Raw genomic sequence first — 24702 nt, 5'->3', positions numbered from 1 at the left:
AGAGAATTTCCATTAACATCTAGAAAAAGACATGGAAGCCCTCTATTGTTACCATTATTTATTAAAGTCCTGGAAACTTTAGTCAGTAGACTTAGAAAATAAAATGAAACAAGTGGTAAAAAATATTATAAGATGAAGCAAATTTGTTAATATTCAGATATCAGACAATTGGAAACACAAGGGGAACTGTTGAATAGCTTCTGGATAGGAGAGATCTGTAAGACTGCTGGTTATGAAATAAATGTGCAAAAGTCATAACTTATAGGTAAGTTATGAACAACTAGAAAAATATTTTAATAATGGTCTATTCAAAATAGAAAGGAAAGTGCAGAGGAATAAATGTTATTAGAGATATTTAAACTCTATATGATGAAGAACATAAAATTTGACTGAAGGTCTGAGAAAAAAAGCTGAGCAACTATAAAAACAAAGCAAAAGTTTTAAAAGTGTTCCTGGATGGGAAGATTTTCTCCCCAGATTCATCTATAAATCTCAGTAAAAATGTCAACCAGATATTTTCAAATCTGAGAAAATTATTATTCAAGTTAGTCAGAAATACTAGCTAACATAAATTAGCCATAAATTTCTATTTTATTTTTCAAAATAAAAACTTTTTATTTTTCTGGTTATAATTGTGATGGAAACTTATAACTAAAATTTAATTTAAAATTAAATTTTCTTGTAACTGTCATAAGAAATCAGAAATAAGAAATTAATAAGTAAAAAGGAAAAACTGCTTGTAAATTTCACCCCCCAGCATCTTCACCTGCCAAAAAACACTGTTCACAGTTTGATGTCTATTCAGGCAAGTTCATTTTTATAACCCAATCTAGCCGCTATGACTATTTTATGGTGTTTCTTAGCTTTACAACATACCGTAAACTTCTTTCCATATCCATATATTTTATTCTTGAGATTGGTCACATAATGTTCCGTGTGTGAGTGTACCATAATATTTTTAATAAAAACCTCTCCTTGATGTACATTTAAGTTATGCCCACTATTCTACTATTTTCTCTTTCTGTTTTAGTACATGTATGTGTCCGGTACTCGGCCAAGACTTTCTCAGAACTCTCTGGTCTCGTTCCCACGTGGTTAGCATTGTCATCTCCATTTTATGGGTGATCAGCTAAGTCATAAAGGAGTTCAATACTTGGTTTGAGGTTGCACAGATAAGGGGCAAACCTGGCAGGCAAACTCAGGCCACCTCCAGAGTTTAAGCTGTTGTCTAGGACATTTCTGCACCTGCTCGTCTTTCCTCCCAGTTACAAGCATCCTTGTGGCTAGCGCTAGGCAGCTGACTGCTTTTTTCATGGCAACAGTATTTATTGAGTGTCTCCTACCTGTGAAGCCTTCTTCCAAGCACTGAGATCTCTAAAAATATTTATTATTTATTTGGCTGCATTGGGTCTTAGTTGCAGCACGTGGGATCTTCGTTGCACCACACAGATCTTCATTTGCCGCTCACAGACTTTCTAGTTGTGGCCCGTGTGTCCAGCAGTTGTGACTGTGGGCTTCTCTCTAGTTGCAGAGTGGGGGCTTAGTTGCTCTGCATCATGTGAGATCTTAGTTCCTCAACTAGGGATCGAACCCATGTCCCCATCATTGCAAGTTGGATTCTTAACCACCGGACTGCCAGGGAAGTCCCCAAGCACTGAGATTTAATGAGGAATCCATCTTAGCCAATCCCTTCAGAGCAGTGGTGGGTGGAGATGCCTTTCTTGAATTTATCTAGATTCTTCTTGAGGTTAATTATATTTTCACCCTTTTCTCTTGGAGGGAATACATACTGATGAGGTAATAGTCCTGTCCATCTTCATCTTTTGTCTCAGAGGCCTGCGCTTTTTGGAGGGCATCCTGGTGACCCCACTTGTGCCTGCCTATTGATGGATTCGATCACCTGCCAGGGTGCTTGAAAGTGTAGCGTCCCCTGTGAGGGCCTCCTCTTGAAATCTCACACTTGCCTTTAGAATTTTTCTCAGAGCAGACTTCAGAATGTCTTTCCAGTGACTGTGCGTGTGTGTTTGCATGCTCAGTTGTTCAGTCGTGTCCGACTCTTTGTGACCTCATGGACTGTAGCCCGCCAGGCTCCTCTGTCCGTGGAATTCTCCAGGTAAGAATACTGGAGTGGGTAGCCATTTCCTTCTCCAGGGGATCTTCCTGATGGAGGGATTGAGCCCACATCTCCAGCAGTGGCAGGTGGATTCTTTACCACTTGAGCCGCCTGGGAAGCCCAGCAACTATATGGGCACCCCTTAGACCGGAGTTGACACATAAAATTAACCATCACACCTGGGATCATTTCACCTTATTTTGCTGTGGGAAAGGTCCGTTGAGGGCAAAGGAACCTTTGAGATGCTTACCCACTGTTCATTCATTCACTGGACATGCAGATGCCCCTACTCTGTGTGTGGCAAGCCTTGACAGAGCTCTGGGGACATAAAATGATGAGATATGGTCTCTTCCCTCTGGGAAGTAACAGTGCAGAGGAAGAAAGATCAAGTGTATAAAACTCACGTCAACACAGCCCGCTCACTTTACCAGCTGGGAAAGAGGCTGAGGGGCACTGTGCCGTTCGTCTTGTCCCGTGACCGATGTATACAGACATACACCCCACTGACTCCAGCCACAGGTCCTTGGAATCCTATTAAGGACACTCTTTTAGAAAGAAAAGGAGCCATCAGTTTCCTCCCTTCATTTCTTATCTCTGAGTCACTCCTCAACTGAAAACAAAAAAATTACCCCCGGGCTGGAGTGACCAAACTTTAAAAATTGCCTTTGATACAGAACACTGTCGGGGAACTCAGAAATTTGAAACACATTTTATCAGCTAGTTCCCCTCTCTCCATATGGTTATGCACCCTTGCAAAGTTCTCCAGTGAATTAAGTGTATTTTAACCAGATGGAAATACCATGGTTTCTTCTCTAGTGGGTTAGCTATGCCCAGCAGAGAGGCAAGCACATAAGAGTATTTCTCAGCAAGTGCTTGCAAAGTCAACAAGTGTGAAGGAAGGAAGGAAAGAAGAAAGAAGACCAGAAAGAAGGAGAGAAAGGAGGACTTAACTGATGCAGCTCCCCAGCCCCCAGTCTGGAAATTCTTCAAGTCCCTTTAAAGGAAGAACCATCTGGTTTTTTTTGCCCTTCAACTTTATGCTTTTGACACTGCATTTTCTTTCTTTAAAATAAAAAAAATGTATTTATTTGACTGTCCGGGTCTCAGTTGTGGCATATGAGATCTTTCATTGCTGTATATGGATTCTGTAGCTGGAGCACCCGAACTCAGTAGCTGTGGCTCTCGGGCTTAGTTGCTCTGTGGCATGTAGTTCCCCGACCAGGAATCAAATCCATGATCTATGCAATGTGCAGCAGCTTCTTAACCACTAGACCACCAGGGAAGTCCCAGTTCTGCATTTTCTATACAGATGACAGCTTAGCTGAGGTGGGTCTAAAGTACACTGAAACTATGATGGTGAGTCAGTTTGTGTCTCTTTTGGCCACAGGATCTCCTCGTGTGGGTCATATGGAGACCCTCCCAGCCCAAGCATTCTATGGAAGCTCTAACTAAAGTGAATATGGTCATGGTTTGGGAGGAAAGGCCTCCAAGGAGTAGGAGAGCTGATTCCCGGGGTGAAGCGGATCCTTCAGAGTTTTCTGTTGGCTAAGGGGAGCAGCTGGTCCTTTTTAGCACAGCCATATTCGAAGCCTTAGCTGTGCATCCTTGGGCAGCCTTGGAAGAGACCTGAAAGACAGCCTTGTGGAGGACCCATGCGGGTAGAGCAAGGCTGACAAGAGCTTGGCAAATGCTTCTACAGCCCTGGGGTAAAATCAGAGAAAGCTCATTACTTCTGACCTTTTGAAGACTGGAATTGGGCAATGGCACGGGCTTGCCCACCAGCTCTGCTGACATTTGGTTCCATTAGGGAGCAGGAGCTGGTTTCAATGTCCTGAGCACAATTACCAAAGCTAAGTTGAACCGTGTGACCACTGTGCTGTGTTTTCAATTATTCTCTCTCTCCTCTCTTACTATGCCAGGCCTAGAGGGAACACAGGCCCCCACAGAAGTCCAATCCTGGCTTCTCCTCTACAGTCCTTTTGCAATTGTTCCCTTTCTTTTTTACATTTTCCACAGTAACAAGGCTCATTTTGCAAACCCTCTTTGCTCTAAACTGAAGGGTTAATCCCTGGTCCCCAGTACATCACCAGCCTCCCATTCCGGGGCTCCACTGGACATCCCACGTGACAGCCACAGCCGCAGAAGTCGCGGTTCTCTCTGGAAAAGCTTATTTTTAAAAACTGACTGTACTCATCAGACACTCCTGCAACGGTCCTCTGGGATTAGCCCAGTTTCCACTGAGGAATCCGATCCTTCTGGTCTCCTAAACCCTACATGCAGCTAACATTTCCACCACTGAGGGCAGGACATGCATTTTACCGGGTCCCAAAGGTCTCCACATGTTTGTGTCCTGGAAAATGCTCACTGAGTGAGCTCACCTTTGCTGGGAGAGCTCTTGTGGGCTGCAGAGGGTGGGGGGATAGAGGGGGGAAGGGAACTGGGTTTGCAGTCTAAGAATACACACAGATGGTGGTAATGCTTGGTGAAAAAGAAGGCAAGAGGCCTTTATTCCAGAGCCAAGCACTGAAGGGGAGAATTTGGGCCTTGACTGGGGGTGACTGGCTCCTTTACTAGACTTGGATGGGATAAAAGACAGTTTCAAAAAGCTGCTCGGCCTTTGAATGTCACTATTTTCCATAACTTATGCCAGTGGCATCAGAAAGAACAACTATGCCAGGAGGATTTTTATTTTAAGCAACACAGAGGACATTTTATTCATTTGTCTAAGTGACTAGATAGCATGGCTTCAGGTATAGTATGACTTCAGGCATGGCTGTATCTAGGTGTTGGTATTATATCATCTAGGCTCATCCTTTTCTTTCTGTCTTCCTTTCTATCTTCATCTTCCTCTGTGAGTTCTGGACCTTCTGTGTTGGCTTCACTCTCAGGCAGCCCTTTCCATGAGGTGGTACAGGCAACTCCGTATTTATAGGTTCTCTGTACAGCACCAATGGAAGTCCAGAAGGGTTTTAAACTTTGATTGTCTTTCAGTATTTCAAATGCCTAATGGACCAGTGTTGGCTCTGACACACACACACACACACACACATACACATACACTTCCTTCTCCATGAGTCCCAGGTGAACTATGGGGAATCCTCATGAAGTTGAACAAAATGCAACGAGGTTTGGGTACATTAATCCTTACAGTGGTGCTGGTGTTGAGAGCTTATAGTTCTGGGATGTTGAATTGACAGAATGCAAAGAAATGCCTGTGTAGGTTTATGGTGGCAGGGAGGAGAGCATTTACAATTTGGATTTGAAAGATGACACCCAGAAGTAAAGGCTAGTAATGAGAAGATGGGGGGAAAAAGAGCTACTCTAAAAGCTTGATTTCTGTGTATTCTTCAACTAATAGATATGAGCATTGATATTCAGATTAATGAATCCTCTAGAAATAAGGCAGGCTTTGAGCAAGCAGACCATGCCCTCTGGACTTGGGTTCATGACTTTGGTAAAATGCAGAAGTGATAAGAAAAAAAAAGTTTCAGTGGTTTTGGGGGAGGAAGCTGACTCTGTGGGCTGTAGCTCAAAGAGGAGGTGAGCCTGAGGGCAGAAAGTACCGAGTGTAAAACATATTGTTCAGGAAGAGGAAGGGCCGAAGAATGGTCCATTGTCAAAACCATGCTTGTTGTTAACAGTGTTGGTTTGTATGTTTTACAATCTGTTAAGGAACTTCCCTGGTGGTCCAGTGGCTAAGACTCTGTGCTCCCAATACAGGGAGCCTGAGTTTGATTCCTGATCAGGGAATGAGATCCCACATGTTACAACTAAAGATCCCACATGTCACAACTAAGACCTGGTGCAGCCAAATAAATAAGTAAATATTTTAAAAAATCTGTTAAGGTAGCAGTGAAAGTGAAAAATGAGTCGCTCAGTTGTGTCTGACTCTTTTGTGACCCTATGGACGCACCAGGGTCCTCTGTCCATGGAATTCTCCAGGAAAGAATTCTCCCACTGGTGGGGGTAGCCATTCCCTTCTCCAGGGAGATCTTCCCAATCCAGGGATCAAACCCAGGTCTCCCGCATTGCGGGCAAATTCTTTACCATCTGAGCCAACAGAGAAGCCAAAGAAGACTGGAGTGGGTAGTCTATCCCTTCTCCAAGGGATCTTCCCGACCCAGGAATCAAACTGAGGTCTCCTACATTGCAGGTAGATTCTTTAGCAACTGAGTTACCAGGGAAGCCTGGCAGATCTCATGTTAAATGTTCTTACCATAATTTTAAAAAGGTGAGGAGATGATATGAAAGGCATAAAGAGAGGCAGGTAATAAGAAGAGGATGTATATACAACATGTAATTTTTTCAAAGATGGACAATTTGAGTATGTTTACATGCTGAAGATAAAACCCAGAAGAGAGGGAGAGATTGAGGTTAAAGAAAGACACTAATCAATGGCTGTGCAGATCCATGGCAAAGATGCAGACCCCAGAGTCAGACTGCCTGCTTAAATTCCTGCTTTCACTGAGTTCTGGCTGTACGATCTTGGGAAACTGACCTAACCTCTCTGTGCCTCAGTTATCTTTTTTAAAAAACTCTTCTTTATTTTTTGGCTGTACTGTGTCTTAATTGTGGCACAGAGGATCTTTGATCTTCATTTCAGTATTTGGGATCTTCAGTTGAGGCATGCAAACTCTTAGTTGTGCCATGTGGGATCTAGTTCCCTGACCAGGAACTGAACCTAGGCTTACTTCATTGGGAGCACAGAGTCTTAGCCTCTAGACCACCAGGAAAGTCCCCATGAATTCCGGTTTTTTGTGTGTGTATGTGTGCAAAACTAGGATGTTGATGGAGCCTACAATAGATTTTATGAGAACTAAATGGTAAAGCAATTAGAACAGTACATCATAAGCACTAAGTAAGTGTGGTTGTTGATGTTGTTCAGTCTCTCAGTCGTGTCCAACTCTTTCTGACTCCATGGACTGCAGCACAACAGGTTTCCCTGTCCTTCACCATGTCCCGGAGCTTGCTCAAACTCATGTCCACTGAGTCGGTGATGCCATCCAACCATCTCTTCCTCCGTCATCCCCTTCTCCTCCTGCCTTCAATCTTTCCCAGCAGCAGGGTCTTTTCTAATGAGTTAGCACTTCAAATCAGGTGGCCAAAGTATTGGAGTTTCAGCTTTAGCATCCGTCCTTCCAATGAATATTCAGGGTTGATTTCCTTTAGGATTGACTGGTTTGATCTCTTTGCAGTCCAAGGGACTCTCAAGAGTCTTCTCCAACACCACAGTTCAAAAGCATCAATTTTTTGGCGTTCAGCCTTCTTTATCATCCACCTCTCACATCCATACATGACTACTGGAAAAACCATAGCTTTGACTATGTGGACCTTTGTTGGCAAAGTAATGTCCCTGCTTATTAATATGCTATCACATGATGTACTCTGCATATAAGTTAAATAATCAGGGTGACAATATACATCCTTGATGTACTTCTTTCCCAATTTGGAACCAGCCTATTGTTTCATGTCTGATTCTAACTGTTGCTTCTTGGCCTGCATACAAGTTTCTCAGGAAGCAGGTAAGGTGGTCTGGTATTCCCATCTCTTTAAGAATTTTCCACAGTTTGTGGTGATCCACACAGTCAAAGACTTTAGTATAGTCAATGAAGCAGAAGAAGATGTTTTTCTTGAATTCTGTTGCTTTTTCGATGATCCAGCGGATGTTGGCAATTTGATCTCTGTTTCCTCTGCCTTTTCTAAATCCAGCTTGAACATCTGGAAGTTCTCGGTTCACATACTATTGAAGCCTAGCTTGGAGAATTTTGAGCATTACTTTTCTAGCATGTGAAATGAGTGTAGTTGTGAGGTAGTTTGAACATTCTTTAGCATTGCCTTTCTTTGGTTGACCTTTTCCAGTCCTGTGGCCACTGCTGAGTTTTCCAAATTTGCTGGCATAATGAGTGCAACACTTTCACAGCATCATCTTTTAGAATTTGAAATAGCTCAGCTGGAATTCTTTCACCTCCACTAGCTGTGTTCATAGTGATGGTTCCTAAGGCCCACTTGACTTCACATTCCAGGATGTCTGGCTCTAGGTGAGTGATCACACCATTGTGGTTATCTGTCATTAAGATCTTTTTTGTATAGTTCTTCTGTGTATTCTTGCCACCTCTTCTTAATATATTCTGCTTCTGTTAGGTCCATACCATTTCTGTCCTTTATTGTGCCCCTCTTAGCATGAAATGTTCCCTTGATATCTCTAATTTTCTTGAAGAGATCTCTAATCTTTCCCATTCTATTGTTTTCCTCTATTTCTTTGCACTGATCACTTAGGAAGGCTTTCTTATCTCTCCTTGTTATTCTTTGGAGCTCTGCATTCAGATGGGTATATCTTTTCTCACTTGCCTTTAGCTTCTCTTCTCTCAGCTATTTGTAAGGCCTCCTCAGGCAACCATTTTGCCTTTTTGCATTTCTTTTTCTTGGGGATGGTTTTGATCCCTGCCTCCTATACAATGTTAGGAACCTCTGTCCATAGTTCTTCAGACACTCTATCAAATCTAATCCTTTGAATCTATTTCTCACTTCCACTGTATAATCATAAGGGATTTGATTTAGATCATACCTGAATGGCTTTTCCCTAGTTTCTTCAATTTAAGTCTGAATTTTGCAGTAAGGAGTTCATGATTTGAGCCACAGTCAGCTCCTGATCTTGTTTTTGCTGACTGTGTAGAGCTTCTCCATCTTCGGCTATAAAGAATATAATCAGTCTGATTTCAATATTGACTATCTGGTGATATCCATGTGTAGAGTCTCTTGTGTTGTTGGAAGAAAGTGTTTGCTATGACTGTGAGTGAGTGAAAGTAACTCAGTCGTGTCCAACTCTTTGTGACCCCATGGACTATACATTCCATGGAATTCTCCAGCCCAGAATACTGGAGAGAGTAGCCTTTCCCTTCTCCAGGGGATCTTCCCAATCCAGGGATCGAGCCCAGGTCTCTCACACTGCAGGAGGATTCTTTCCCATCTGAGCCACCAGGGAAGCCCAGGAATGCTGGAGTGGATAGCCTTTCTCTACTCCAGCGAATCTTCCTGACCCAGGAATCGACCCGGGGTCTCCTGCATTGCAGGTGGATTCCTTACCAGCTGAGCTATGAGGGAAGCTATGACCATAGATACCATCATTTTTATTGTTTTTAAGTCTGAAGAAACTGAGGAGTGGGATCCAGAAAACAGATGGGTGGATTGGATGTGCTCCATAGGAGGGCACGTGTTTCACTGTGAAGGGTATGGACAGGCAGGAATGGATGGCAAATGGACTTGTGAACTCTGGTATACACTGTCACGTGTGTGCATCCTCTGCACGTGGTTGTGCTGTGTGCACTTTACTGTACAGTCCCGTGTAGAGGACAGTAGTGCAGCATCTTTATTTCAAGCCCGGGATGTCCAGAAGCAAGTGTAATAGCAGTGGTGATATAGCTGATCCTACTGTACTTTTCAAGGTATTGTGCTGTGAGATTAAAATTTTCTTTATTTTTTTTTTGTTTTTTCTTTATATATTACTTGTGTGGAAAGTATTATAAACCTATTATAGTACAGTAGGGGCTTCTCGGGTGGCTCAGATAGTAAATAATCCGCCTGCAATGCAGGAGACCGGAGTTCATTCCCTGGGTTGGGAGGATCCCCTGGAGAAGGGAATGGCAACCCACTCCAGTATTCTTGCCTAGAGAATCCCATGGACAGAGGAGCGTGTCGGGATGCGGTCCATGAGGTCACAAAGAGTCGGACACGACCTAGCGACTAACACTTTCAACACAGTACAGTGCTTTATAGCCGATCGTGTTAGCTGGGTACCTCAGCTAACTTGGACTTACGAACAAATTGGACTTATGAACACACTCTCAGAACAGAGCTGATTTAAATACAGGGGACTTACTGTTTTCTAGATGAAAAGACAGAGTACAGGACTTTGGGATACTGGCAAGAGGGTGTTTGATAAAATGGACCAATATTTAGTTGTGTTAATTGCTCAGTCATGTCTGACTCTTTTCAACCCCGTGGACTGTAGCCCGTCAGGTTCCTCTGTCCATGGGATTCTCCAGGCAAGAATACTAGAATGGGTGGCCATTCTGTTCTCCAGGGGATCTTCCAGATCCAGGGTTTGAACTGGAGTCTTCCGCATTGCAGGCGGTTTCTTTACTGGACTTCCCTTGTGGCTCAACTGGTAAAGAATCTGCCTGCAATGCCAGAGACCTGGATTCGATCCCTGGGTTGGGAAGGTCCCCTGGAGGAGGGAAAGGCTACCCACTCCAGTATTTTGGCCAGGAGAATTCCATGGACTGTATAATCCGTGGGGTCACAAAGAGTCGGACACAAATGAGCGACTGACTTTCACTTTGTTTACTGTCTGAGTCACCAGGGAAACCCACTGAGTTACTTTATACTAAAGCATCAAGAAGAGAGCCTGATATATAGGGTACGCTCTCAAATAGTTATTCATTCATTCATTTTGATTCATTGTTATTGGTTGCTATAGACATGTATCTGTGTGTTCTGTCATGTCCAACTCTTTGTGACCCCATAGACTGTCACCTCCACCCCACCCCCAGACTCTTCTGTCCATGGGGTTTGCCAGGCAAGAATACTGGAGCGCATTGCCATTTTCTCCTCCATGGGATCTTCCTGAACCTGCGACTACTGTGTTTCCTACATTGCAGGCAGATTCCTTATCACTGAGCCATTGAAGTTGGTAGATAAATTGATAAAATTAAAATACTAATAGAGAAAACAATACAGTGCACCTGGGTATTGAAAAACACTGTCTTTGTTCAAGAAGATGTTCTCTTGGGGAGATTATATAATGTGAACGGGTTTCTGCATGATAAAATGCTGGAAGACCTCTGCTTTTCCTTATTCAGTACTAGCTGTACACCAACAGCAGTACCCGTGGGCCAAGAGCATCCCACAGTCTGTTGTTCTGGCAACAGGCTTTATTTTGTGGCTTGGGCCTGAGTCAGAACTCTGCAGCATCAGAGCCCCTTAACCACCTGCCTCATGGACAGGATTCATGCCTGAATCCTTGACAGGCACTTCTCAGTGAAGCGGAGCTGAGCTGTGCTGAGAGTGATGCTGTTGACCTGATGAGTAAAGCCAGTTTTTTACTCATCCCAGGGTTTGATCCCATGGGGAAAGATGAGAGAGGAGACCCTCAGCCTGGCTGAGATACCAGCCAGGTGTGACCTTGGTCCTGGGGAAGGGCACACAGGTTTGCCAAGTACCTGCTGTGTGCTAAGCCCTTTGGCATGAACCATCTAAGATTCACCTTCTTTTATACTCAAAACAAGCCTGGTGGGTCAATGTTAGGCGAGCCTCCCAACCTCCTTGTAGGCTCTTTATCTGGGAATTGGGCTTCCCAGGTAGCTCAGTGGTAAAGAATCCACCTGCCAAGCAGGAGACACAGGTTTGACCCCTGGGTCGGGAATAGCCCCTGGAGGAGGAAATGGCAACCCACTCCAGTATTCTTGTCTGGAGAATTCCATGGACAGTGGAGCCTGGTGGGCTACATTTCATGGGGTCCGAAGAGTGAGACGTGCCTGAGTAACTAAACAGCAGCAGCATCTGGAAATTGAGGGCATAGACATCAGCAATCTTCAGCCTGGGCTCTGAATCCCCAGGTTTACTTGGAGATGCTACAGGAGTGACCAGGGGTAGCAGGGGGGATGGCAGGTTGAGCCCAGTCCTTTTCTTCACTCTGATCTGCTCTATAGGCTGGAGTACCCCGTGCACTCTTGTCTGAAGAATGGCTTTTACATTTAAAAGTCTCACAGGTCTCTGTGAGCTCTAAACTCCTACCCGGGATCTGATCCCTGACTGTCCTGCGAATGCATGTTGTGGCTTTGCATTTGAACCTCTTTCTCTCTGTCTCAGTGTCCCTGTGTGTAGAAGGAGGGTTTGGATAAGAGAAGCTCTGGGCTCTGTGAGCCTGAGAGTGATTGTTGTTGTTCAGTTGCTAAGTCGTGTCTGACTCTTTGCAACCCTCATGGACTGCAGCACGCCAGGCTTCCCTGTCCTTCACCATCTCCCAGAGTTTGCTCAAACTCATGTTGGTTGAGTCAGTGATGCCATCCAACCATCTCATCCTCTATTGTTCCCTTCTCCTCCTGCTTCCAATCTCTCCCAGATCAGGGTCTTTTCAAATGACTCAGCTCTTCACGTCGGGTGGCCAAAGTACTAGAACTTCAGGAGGGTGTGGTGAACAGTTGATCCCTCCGTGTGGCAGGCACCCTGGAAGGGCCAGTCACATCGAATGATTATCTCCCCATCTGTCCTGCTTCACAGACATCATGGCTCAGTTCCAGGACTTGTGTCTTGCTCCACTTGTCTGCAGCAAGTCCCATTGCCTCTTACCATTTCCTCTCTCCTCCAGGGACCCACGAAGTGGTGGCTAAACCCAGTCCAGTCACCACTCGTCAGCCGAGGGCCAGAGATCAGGAAAGGAAGAAGGGCAGCTTTACCTCCTCCCTGAGGATGGAGCCTCACAGCCGTTCCGGAAAGAGCAGAAAATCCACCAAGTTGCGGTCCATCTCCCGCTCCCTGATCCTCTGTAATGCCCAGACCAGTGATGACAGCTCAAGCCCTGATGAGAGATACCCTGACCCCTTTGAGATTTCCCTGGGCCAGGGCAAGGAGGGAATTTTCCACTCATCTGTGCAGCTGGCAGACACGTCAGAGGCCGCGCCCCGCAGCATTCCTGACCTCACATTGTCCTCCGAGGCCGCACAACTCCAGGCAGCTGGGAACGATCGAGGCAAGGCCTGCAGGAGGATGTTCTTCATGAAGGTGCGCCAGGGTGTGTGTGGGGTGGGAGGAGTCCCCGGTGGCTCCCAGTGCCATGAATGAAAGTCAACACATCGTCCTAGTCCAAAGTCAGGGAGGCACCGAGTTCACATTCTGAGCAAGAGCAGGGAAGAGGTTGGGGCAGCACCCACTGGAATGATAACAATGAGTCAGGCTCAGCTGACCTTCCTGCCTGAGGGACTCATGGAGGTTCTGTGTAAGCCCCCCACCCAGGTAAATGGAGCCTAGATCCCTGCTGGAAAATGCCAGGTGCTATACACCAGGGAGGTCATGTCTCCAGACAGGCAGCTCGATTCACACCAGTCGAGAGCCTGATATTAATAGAAGCTGACTTACAGGGCCCAGGCCCGGCAGGGACCCGTATATTGAGCCAGGGCAAGGACTTCAGGTTGAGTGAGTCCGCACTGGAATGCCAACCTTGAACATTCTCCAGGTGCCCCCTGCCAGTTCCCACACAGGTGTGTATGAGGGATGGCCAGCAGAGCCACAGGGAGGCAGGAGAGGGGAAAGTAAGTAGGGTCTGCTGTGCTTAGTAAGTCATGTCCGACTCTTTGTGACTCCATGGACTGTAGCCCGCCAGGCCCCTCTGCACATGGGATTCTCCGGGCAAGAATATTGGAGTGGGTTGCCATGCCCTCCTCCAGGGGATCTTCCCAACCCAGGGATCAAACCTGGGTCTCCTGCATTGGCAGATGGTTTCTTTACCATCTGAGCCACCAGTGAAGCCCATGGATACATTTAGTCAATGTTTACAGAGTACCAACCCAGGTTAGGCACTGTTCTAGAGAGTAGGCAGACTCAATCCCTGCCTGTGGGCAACTTTTATTCTAGTGGGGGAAATACAGATGTTAACAACTTAGCATGTGATAAAATACTCAATAGTGAAGGAATATTAAGCAGAATAAAGGGATAGAGAGGGAGATGAGGCGGGGTCCCTGCCCTTTCTGAAAAGGTGATCATGAAGGCTTCTCTAAAGAAGGGACATTCAGGACCTGAATGAAGAGAGCAGAGAAGTGAGTCATGTGAACATCTGGGGGAAGAGCATCCAGGCAGAGGGAACAGCATGTGCAAAGACAGGAAGAGGAGAGTGTGCACAGGGTATCCAGGGAAGAGGGGAGTGGGGAGGATGGAGTCAGGGCGGGAGCCAGTATCCACCAGACAGAGAGCTTTACTCTCAGAAGGATGGGAAAACATGGGAAGATGGAGCAGGGGTGCTGGTGGTTTAATTGCTAAGTCATATCCAACTCTTTGCAACCCCAGGGACTGAAGCCCACCAGGCTCCTTTGTCCATGGAATTTCCCAGGCAAGAATACTGGAGTGGGTTGCCATTTCCTTCTCCAGGGGACATTCCCAATCCCAGGATCGAACCTGCATCTCCTGCATTGCAAGTAGTCTCTTGCAGGAGGATTCTTTACCAACTGAGCCACCTCAATAATTTTAACAAGCACTCTGGCTCCCAAGCAGGGAGTGGAGCCTAGGGAGGCCAGTGAGCAGAGCTACGACCATAACCCAAGCCAGAAGTGATGTGGTTTTACTGAGAGGGTCATGGCAGTGGAACTGTGGATGGCCAGGGTAGGTATTTACTTTCAAGGCGAAGGCAGCACCATTTGTCCTTGGGAGGATGAAAGGTGGCAAGCTTAACTGCAAGTTCTGTCCTGACCAACCCCAGGAAAGGAAGATGGTGTGTTCTAAGATGGGAAATACTCAGAGCTGCAGAAATGACCAGTAAAAGGTGAGATGCCATCAGAAGGACATAGGATTTGACAACGTAGGGGTGGGTGGGAGAGACTCCCAGGTGGAGGGAACTGCATGAGCAAAGATGTAGCAATGAGGAGGCCCCAGTGCTGATGCATGGGCTCCCTGCACAGAATGGTGCGTCTGGAGCTATGTTCTGGGCACCTGTCTGGCGGCAGGATGCTGGAGACCTGGGGAGGCCAGATAAACAGGCAGAGGGCAGGAGACTGGCAAGGCGTCTGGGGCAAGCCTCACCCTCTCTTCTCTCTGTGAGTCACGTGTGCACTAAATACTTTGGTTTAGACAGTGTTTTCACAGTTCTATCTCACTGACCCTTTCCAGGAAAGAAGGAGATCACAGCAGCATTTGTATTTCAGGGGCAGTGGGGTGAAGTACGGCCTAGGGGCTGGAGGTGTGGGCTCATTAGTCTGATTGCTTGGATTTGAGTCCAACTTTCCCAATTAGTAAACTGTGTTTTCCTGGAAAATTCATTTTACCTTTAAAAAAAATTTTTTTTTAAATTTATATTGAAATATAGTTGATAAACTGGAGGAGGGCATGGCAATCCACTCCAGTATTCTTACCTGGAGAATCACCTTGGACAGAGGAGACTGGCAGATTTCAGTCCAGGGGGTTGCAAAGAGTCAGACATGACTGAGCAACTAAGCAGATAGTTGATAAACAGTGTCATGATATTGATAGTGTCAGATTTGCAGCAAGTGATTACACATACAGATGTATCTGTGTGCTAAATCTCTTCACTAGTGTCCTACTGTTTACAATCCTATGGATTGGAGACTGCCGGGGTCCTCTGTCCATAGGATTCTCTAGGCAAGAATACTGGGATGGGTTGCCATTTTCTTTTCCAGGGGATCTTCGTGACTCAAGGATCAAACCTGTGTCTCTTATGTTACCTGCATTGGCAGGTGGATTCTTTTACCAGGAGTGCCACCTGGGAAGCCCCTATACATGTATCTATTTGTTTGCAAATTCTTTTCCCATTTAGGTTGTTACATAATATTGAGAAAGAGTTCCCTGTGCTACACAGTAGGTCCTTATTGATTGCTTTAACTTTTTGTGTGTCCATTTGCTCATCTCTGAGATGGAGACTTTTAGTAATGACACACACCTCAGATGAGTTTTATGAGGACACAGTTATAAGTATTTACACAAGAAAATCCACCGTGTGGTGCACATTGTTGTTATTGTTGTTTTTTAGTCACTAAACTGTGTCAGACTTTTTTGCAACCGGATGAACTGTAGACTCCTCTGTCCATGGGATTCTCCAGGAAAGGATACTGGAGTGAGTTGTCATTTCCTCCTCCAGGGAATCTTCCCCACCCAGGGATCAAACCCACGTCTCCTGCATTGCAGGCAGATTCTTTAACATCTGAGCCACCGTCCTGTGTCAAAAGTGCCAGGGCAGGAAGGTCCAAGTTGACAGCTGGTGCCGGTGTCCTTTTCTGGAGGAGCCTCTGTGTCCTCAGGAGCACCCCCGCCCTGTCCCTCCTCGCAGGGACTCACCACTCCCCGTCCTGGCTCCTGCCCTGCCCTGCACCCAGGCGTGACTCCCTTGGCCCAGGGGGACTCCTCAGCCTCCAGCAATGCCATGGTTACACTGATTTCAAAACAACGTCTGGAAAGAGGCCCTATGACATCATGCCTGTCTCTAGAAACGCCTAATATGAAAATTAAAAAAGAGGAAGTTAGATAAACAGCCAACTGAAAAAGGAATAAAAGCCTTATTGGATGTGTTGTGTTTGGCACGACCAGGACTAAGTCAGTCACCGCCCAGGGATGTGCCAGAGCTGGGCAGGGACGTGTAGAATCTGAAGCAGACATTTGGATCTGTGCTGTGCGTTGAGGGTCCAAAGGGGCTTCTTTTTCAGGATAGCATCCAGAGCCCTGGGGAAGAGTGTTCAAAATCAGATTCCCCAACCTAGTAAATAGAAACTCAATGTATCAGGCCTGGACTTTATTTTTTATTATTTTTTATGGATTTTTCTTAAAAAAAACTTTAATACATATTTTATTTAATCCAATATATCCAAAACATTATTTCATTAATATAAAATTATTATCAAATAATATCAAATAATGGTCAAAGTATTTTACATCTCTTTTTTTGTACTAAATCTTTTGAAACCAGGCATATTACTTACATAACATCTCAGTTTGGACTAAGAACATGTCTTTTTTTCCTCTCTTTCTTTTTTATTTTTTAAATTATGAAAGTATGGTAACACATTTAAAAGAGACTTGGAAAATAAAGAACAAAGTTACACATAGTCCTACTATATATTGCAATTATTTTTTTAAGTAGATAAATTAAGATTTTTAGCTGGGGCTTCCGGAGAAGGAAATGGCAACCCACTCCAGTACTCTTGCTTGGAAAACCCCATGGACGGAGGAGCCTGGTAAGCTGCAGTCCATGGGGTCACTAAGGGTCGGACATGACTGAGTGACTTCACTTTCACTTTTCACTTTCATGCATTGGGGAAGGAAATGGCAACCCACTCCAGTGTTCTTGCCTGAAGAATCCCAGGGACGGGGGAGCCTGGTGGGCTACCGTCTATGGCGTCGCACAGAGTCGGACACGACTGAAGCGACTTAGCAGCAGCAGCAGTTGGGGTTTCAGTATCAAACTCTGAAAAATTAATAGAATGAACATACAGAAAAGTAGAAGGATATGGTAGAACTGAAAATCACCCTGAACCAGTTCAATATAATTAAGATTTATACAATTTTCACACAACAGTAGCATACAAATTCTATTCAAGTTCCCATGGACTATAAACTAGGACACACTAGGACATATCAGGGGACATAAAACAAGGTGCAAACATTTCATAGACCTAGACCTTTCAAAGGAAGGAATGCACAGACTCCTCGGCTACTCCAGACCCACTGTCTTTTTCCAAATGGAAAGAATATTTTTTAATACCCTTTAAGTAGAATATGGAATGCACTGAGAGATTGGGATTGACGTATATACACTACTGACACTACATATAAAATAGATAACTAACTAATGAGAACCTCCCGTGTGGCACAGGAAGCACTATTCAGTGCTCTGTGGTGACCTAAATGGAAAGGAAATCCCAAAAAGGAAATCCATATAGACATGAATTTGAGCAAACTCCTGGAGATATTGAAGGAGGCGGAGCCTGACATGCTGTAGTCCATGGGGTCAAAAAGGTTCGGACATGATTAGCAACTGAACAACAAAATGTGAACGTACAGCTGATTCACTTTTTTGTACAGCAGAAACTGACACAGCATTGTAAAACAGCTATACTCCAGTAAAAACTTTTTTGAAATTAAGAACCTTAAAGTTATAAATCAAGGTAAAATATTTTTTAAGATACATGTTCTGTCCTTCTCCCTTGACAAACACAAGTACTTGGACAACCAAGGTCAAGTAAGTTCTTGGATTTCTTTCTCTCTCTCCCTTTTTTAAAAATATTGTTTTATTTGGCTGCTCCAGGTCTTAGTTGGGGCACATAGGGTCTTATAGTTATGGCATGTGGGGATCTAGTTCCCTGACCAGGGATCAAACCCAGGCCCCCTGCATTGAGAGCACAGAGTCTTAGCCACTGGACCACCAAAGCAGTCCCTGCTATTGGATTTCTCAGTGTTCTGCCCTGGGATGTGGGGGCCCTGGCTCTTGGCCCCTGGCCATGCTCCTCTTTCTCCTTCTACCCCCCACACTGCCCAGTACCACAAGAGGTCTTACCTGCAAGCACATGGACACCTGCAATTCTCTAATCTAGGAAGTAACCACCCTGGCACCTCCCCAGCCTCAGACTGTACACAGAGTGGTAATATTTGCTCTTGATTGGATAGATCCAGGAGAGAGAGATTATGGGGCTGGGGACACAAAGGTCTCTGGATGCAGTCTGACCCCTCCCACCTCATTTGTTTCTCAGTTTCTCTCTAGCTAAGTATTAGCAGATCACCAAAGAGGCCTGAAGCAGTGTTTATCCGTCTGAGAGCTGGCGCTCTTCATGGCACTGGCTGTGATTGGGTACTGGCACATGGTAGTCACTCTATAAATATTTGTGGAAAGAATGGTTGCATAAATGAACATAATGAGGCCACCCTTGACGTCGAGTGTCTATTGACATAGCCTGAGCTTGCGTTGGTTTTTTTTTTTTTTTTTGAGCCAACCCATAGGTTTACATTGGACATTGCTTTGGGCATTCCCACTGGTTGGGGTCTGGAGTCACTGGACACTCCTTCTGGGAATAGGGTGACAGCAGATTAGATCAGACCTGGGGCAGGTCCTCCCTCTGGGGCCGCCTTCTTAAGAGGACTCAGGATGCTTTGATCCATATGGGAACAGCCTTCGTTTTGTGGAAGACCCTGCTTCTCTTTATGAATTCAAATTACTGGTTAGGGCAAGTCACCACTCACGCAGAGTGACTCAGGAGGGACTGAGGTCGGAGCAGCCGTCTCAGTCTCTGGCATGTGCTGTCGGGTGGAGAGAGGGCGGTCAGGGCCCTCTGGGAGCAGACGGGTCCCTTCATTTAGCTGCCTGCGAGCCTGCTCAGCCTGTGGCTTTGAGGCCCAGGCTTCCTTGGCAAGTGGGAAACCCAATCCTCTGGCCGCCTGCCCCTTCCTGCCACAGAAGAGCAGCTTGTGGAGACTGGGAGCAGCCCCTGGGAGAGATGCTCGGGGCTCCAGGACTCCCACGGAGCCAGCCGCATCCCCAGTGTGGCGGGAGGATGGGGAGGGAGCCTAGGTGGTCCACGTGCAGGAAGCGGGAGGGGCGGCCCACAGGTACTGTTTGGGGCACTTGCTGTCTCCAAAACTTCACGTGATTTCTGGTCGCTGTTCCTGTTGTCAAAGACATCTGGAGCTATTTGCCTGGAAGCTGGTCTTTTGAGTTTCATTAGTTCTGACAGGACAGCATTTGGTTAGGGAAAAGGGGTTTGGTGGAAAGAAAAGCAAGAGAAGAAGGGCTATTGTGAAGTAGCAGTAAACCATCTACCTTTTCTATTCTGTGTTCTTTCTTTTTTTTTCTTTTAAAAAGATTTTTTTTTAATGTGGATCATTTTTTAAAAGTCTTTATGAATTCGTTACAACATTGCTTCTGTTTTATGTTTTTTTTTTTTTGGCCATGGGCCAGGTAGAATCATAGTTCACCAGTCAATTCAGTCGCTCAATCATGGACTGCAGCAAGCCAGGCTTCCCTGTCCATCACCAACTCCCGGAGCTTGCTCAAATTCATGTCCACTGAGTCAGTGATGCCATCCAACCACCTCATCCTCTGTCGTCCCCTTCTCCTCCCCAACCAGGGATCAAACCCACATGCCCTGCATTGGAAGGCAAAGTCTTAACCACTGGACCACCAGGGAAGCCCTCCTACTCTGTTTTCAGTATGGCTCTTCATATGTACATTTCAAACCACCTGAAGCTTCTCCTTATTCTTTGTATCCAGCCCCTTGGTTACTGGGATTCCCAGGTGGCTCCGTGGTAAATGTGTTAGGCCTTAAGTCTGCCGTTTTATGACAGTAAGTCGCCTTACTGTCCCCCTTCACATACGAACCTTCAACTTGTGAACTTTCGAAGATGCAAATGTACATGCTCATGTCCCGTTGCATACGTTCTGGCGTATCTGGCGTACGCTGTCACATGCGTGCATCCTCTGCAAGTGGTTGTGCTTGTGTGCATTTTACTGTACAGTCTATGAGGGTGGCATCACCGACTCAACGGGCATGAGTTTGAGTAAACTCTGGGAGTTGGTGATGGACAGGGAAGCCTGGCGTGCTGCAGTCCATGGGGTTGCAAAGGGTCGGACACGACTGAGCAACTGAACTGACTATGTAGAGAACAGTAGTGCAGGATCTTTATTTCAAGCCCAGGATGTCTGGAAGCAAGAGGGTAATAGAATTTAATCCAACAAGTTACCAGAACCTAAGTCATCAGCATCAGGTGTGAATGACATCTCAGCTTGCCCTCTTTCTCCTGCTGCTGACGACCCTTCCGCTCCACCATCTCCCACCTCCTCTCCCTCCTCCGGTCAGTAACTTCTTGCCTGTTCACTCAATGCCAGCCCCTGTGTGCCCGCTGTTGTACTGTACTCCTGTACTTCTCAAGGTTCTGTACTGTAAGATTTTAAATGGTTTATTTTTTGTTTTGTTTTTGAATGTATTATTTGGGTGAAAAGTATTATAACCCTATTACAGTACAGTACTATATAGCTGACTGTGTTAGTTGGGTACTTAGGCTAACTTTGTTGAACTCATGAGCAAATTGTACCTATGAACACGCTCTCAGAATGGAACTCATTTGTAGGTAAAGGACTTACTGTATTTTTTTTTGTTTGTTCACTCTATTTCTTGTTCCTTCATTGCTTTTCTTTTGCCCTCCTGTGGATTACTTGCACATTTTTCAGGGTTCTATTTTGATTTATTTATAAAATTCTTCAGTATATCTCTATAATTTTCATTGTGGTTGCTATATTATCAATATTACAATATTACCATATTGCAAATGCATTGGATATTACCATATTGGTAAAAACATTTTCCTATTTTGAGTGAAGTGTAGAAAACTGACTTCATTTATACTCCTTTACTCTCCCTCATGGACTGAGGAGCCTGGTAGGCTACAGTCCATGAGGTCGGACACGACTACACTTTCACTTTCACTCTCCCTTGTCTTAAATATTTCCTCTACATAGATCCATTGAGTGCCTCATCAGATGACATTATAACTTTTGCTTCAACCATAAAATATGGTTAAAGAGACTCATGAAGAGAAAAACTAATCTATTATGTTTACTCCTTGGCTTCCTTGGTGGCTCAAACAGTAAAGAATCTGCCTGCAATGCAGAAGACCCAGGTTCAATCCCAGGGTTGGGAAGATCCCCTGGAGAAGGGAATGGCAACCCACTCCAGTATTCTCGCTTGGAGAATTCCATGGACAGAGGAGCCTGGTGAGCTCCTCCATGAGTCCATGGGGTCACAAAGAGCTGGACACTGAGTGACTAACCCTTTTACCCTTCTGCTATTCTTTCCTATCTGAAGTTTTCAGCTGTTTTATTATTTTCTTTTTATTTGGATAGCTTCTCTGAACTGTTCTTTAAGGGTACATCTAGCTACACATTCTTTCAGTTTTTCCTACCTCTGAGAATATCTTTATTTCCACTTCATTTCTGAAGGGTCTTTCATCTCGATGAATATGGTATTTATAGTTGGCATGAATTTTTCTGCTCTTGAAAAATATTGTTTCCTTTTCTGTTACTTTCCATGTTTTCAGATGTGAAACCTGTCTTTTGACTTGGTCTTTTTGGGGGGAGGGAGTAGTGTATCATTTCTCTCTCTCTTTTTTTCTAAGAACTTCTTTCTTTGTTTTCAGGTTTGCAGAAGTTTAATTATGAGGTATCTTGGTGCTAATTTTCTGAGTTTCTTGTATTCAGTTCTCTAACCTCCATTTGTTTCTTTAAAAAAAATTCTAGTTCTTGGTTGATGTTTCTCACTTTTTAATTGGTATCAAGAGAATTTGTCAATGATGGTTGAAGCATTTTTACAATGACTGCTTTATAATCCTCATCAGGTAATTATGACATTTGATTCATCTTGGTACTGACATTGGTGATTGTCTTTTCTTATTCAAATCATGTCTTTCCTGGTTCTTGATGTTAGAAATGACTTTTGATTGTATCTTGGACATTTTCATGATTATGTTGGGAGGGGGTCTCTTGATCTGGTTTAAATCTGCCGTTTTAGCATATAGTTCTGTACTCCTCTTGTGGGCTTTTGTAGTAATGACATTTTAGTTTTCAGAGCCCTTGCAATGCTATTCTGGTCTGCTTCATTTTTCTGGCACAGCTAGATTTCTCCCTTACTCCCTGCAGCTCGGCCTCTCTGGCCTGCCTGGTGTCACTGGTGACCATCTGCCATCAGGGTGGGGATGTGCAGAAGCTGCTGGGCCCGGATCTCTTTGGCCACCCGGTGGAGGGCAGGAAAATGAAACATGCAGCTGATCCTGCCCCAGTAGATGGGTCGACTCCTGCTTGTGCCCAGTAATAGAGTTGGGGCTGGGTCGGCCTGGGGCTTGGCTGCTGCCACTGCTGCAGGTAGATCAGACCACCTGCCAGTGATGCCCGAGCTGTAGGACCGGGGCTGGGCCTGCCACAGCAGGCAGCTCACGCCTCCTGTTAGTTCCCTGGTGTCGGGCAGGGGCTGGGGATTTTGCTAGGTGCTGGTATTGGTGTCTCCCATTTCCTGGTCTTTTGAAAGACCAGAGAGAGCACTGTTGTTTGTTTCCTTGTTTCTTGTCTGCTTACTGGCCGTTCTGGGTTGCAGGTCTCCAGCACTTGATCCGGGCGTATAATTGTTGTTCAGTCACTCAGTCATGTCTGCCTCTTTGCAACCCCAGGGACTGCAGCCCATCAGGCTCCTTTGTCCATGGGTTTCTCCAGGCAAGAATACTGGAATAATCTTCTCTACTGGGTATATAGTACTTAATGAGATGGCACAAAGAATTCATGATATTATCATTCAGTAAGTCCCGGGGTCTCTTGCCAGTTAGCTTCTTCTTGCTGGCATTCAGAATCTTTTTATTGTCTGTTGAATAGTTTTCAGGGCATTTAGTTGTATTTCTAAGGGAGGAGGAAAGTGAGTTGACCCTATTGTGTCTTAGAACTGGAAATCTCAGTTCTACTTTTTTAAAAAAATATTTTATTGGAGTATAGTTGCTTTACAATGCTGTGTTAGTTTCCTGCTGTACAAAAAAGTGAATCAGTTATGTGTGTACATATATTTATTCTCTTTTGGATTCCTTCCCATTTAGGCCCTCACAGTGCCTTGAGTAGAGTAGCTCACTGTTAGAGAATCTGCCTACAATGCAGGAGATGAGGCAGGAGTCATGGGTTCGATCCCTGAGTTTAGAAGATCCCCTGGAGAAGGAAATGGCAACCCATTTCTGTATTCTTGCCTGGGAAATCCTATGGATAGAGGAGCCTGGTGGGCCCCAATCCATGGGGTTGCAAAGAGTTGAACATGACTGAGTGACTAACACTTTCACTTTTTCACTTTGACTTATTTCATTAGTATTTTGAGGTTTGCAGCATACAAGTCCTTTACATATTTTGTTGCGTTTATACCTAATGTATTTATTTTTGAGTGATTGCAATGGGTACACATTTTAATTTTGGTGTCCACATATTCATTGTTAGTAGATAGAAATGCTATTGATTTTTGTATGTTTATTTTGTATCCTATGAAGTGCTAAACTCATATTTCTAGGAATTATTTTTGTAGATGACTAGGGATTTTCAGCATAGACAATCATGCCATCTACAAATGAGGATGGTTTTTTCCTCTTTTCTGATCTTTATGTTTTATATTTCCTCTTATTGGCTAATTGCCTTCCTTTCTGAACAATACAAAATTCATTGAACATTTTCATTCCAAAAGCATTCTTTCCTGGCTTATATTGTTTTCAGGTGATTTGCTCTATTTTAATTTATAAAGCCACAGGTATTATTATTTCAAAGTCATATTTTTGTTTAGATTTACCCAAATATTTACTCTTTCCTATTATCACCATTCTTTGTACTACAGGCTTTCAATCTGGGATCACTTTGCTTCCGTCTAAAACATTTTTTGGGGGGATTTTCTTAGTGAGAATACACTGGTGGCATATTTCCTCAGATTTTCTATAGGAGAAGACCTTTACTTTAATCATTCTTTAAAGGTATTTTAGCTGGTGTACGATTTTATGTTGATGGTTATTTTCTCTTGACACAGTGAATTAATTATTTCACTGTCAGTGGACATAGATAATTGCAGTTGAACTGTGAGTTTTAAGTTTAATTGTTGCTTGCTCAAAGATTGTCTTTTCTCTCCAGAGAAACCTTTAATGTATTTTGATGTTAAGTAGTTTCACTAGGAACTAAGTATGCATTTCTCATTTTTCATCTTATTTGAGATTCTTTGGGTTTCATTGATCTGTGGGTTGATATCTTTCATCAGGACTGGAAATTTCAGACGTTATCACATGCAGTGTGTCTCTTCCAGTGATTTCTATTCCCTCTTTCTGGAACT

At 44.6% G+C, this 24702-nt stretch overlaps 1 protein-coding gene across 4 annotated transcripts in view; it reads left to right on the top strand.

Annotated features, from left to right (window-relative positions):
• IL16 (interleukin 16) overlaps positions 1-24702 on the top strand; it is a 112549-nt gene that overhangs the window by 18836 nt on the left and 69011 nt on the right. For 3 of the 4 annotated variants that reach the window (XM_043489438.1, XM_043489437.1, XM_043489439.1), the window contains exon 2: positions 12480-12892. The exons of the other annotated variant lie outside the window; for it this stretch is intronic. In XM_043489438.1, coding sequence (XP_043345373.1) covers positions 12480-12892 — 413 coding nt within the window. The remainder of the gene's footprint in view (positions 1-12479; positions 12893-24702) is intronic. 4 annotated transcript variants of the gene reach the window in all.

This window comes from Cervus canadensis, chromosome 17 (genome assembly GCF_019320065.1).
Source record: "Cervus canadensis isolate Bull #8, Minnesota chromosome 17, ASM1932006v1, whole genome shotgun sequence".
NCBI lineage: Eukaryota > Metazoa > Chordata > Mammalia > Artiodactyla > Cervidae > Cervus > Cervus canadensis.
This window is presented reverse-complemented; position numbering and strand designations above follow the sequence as displayed.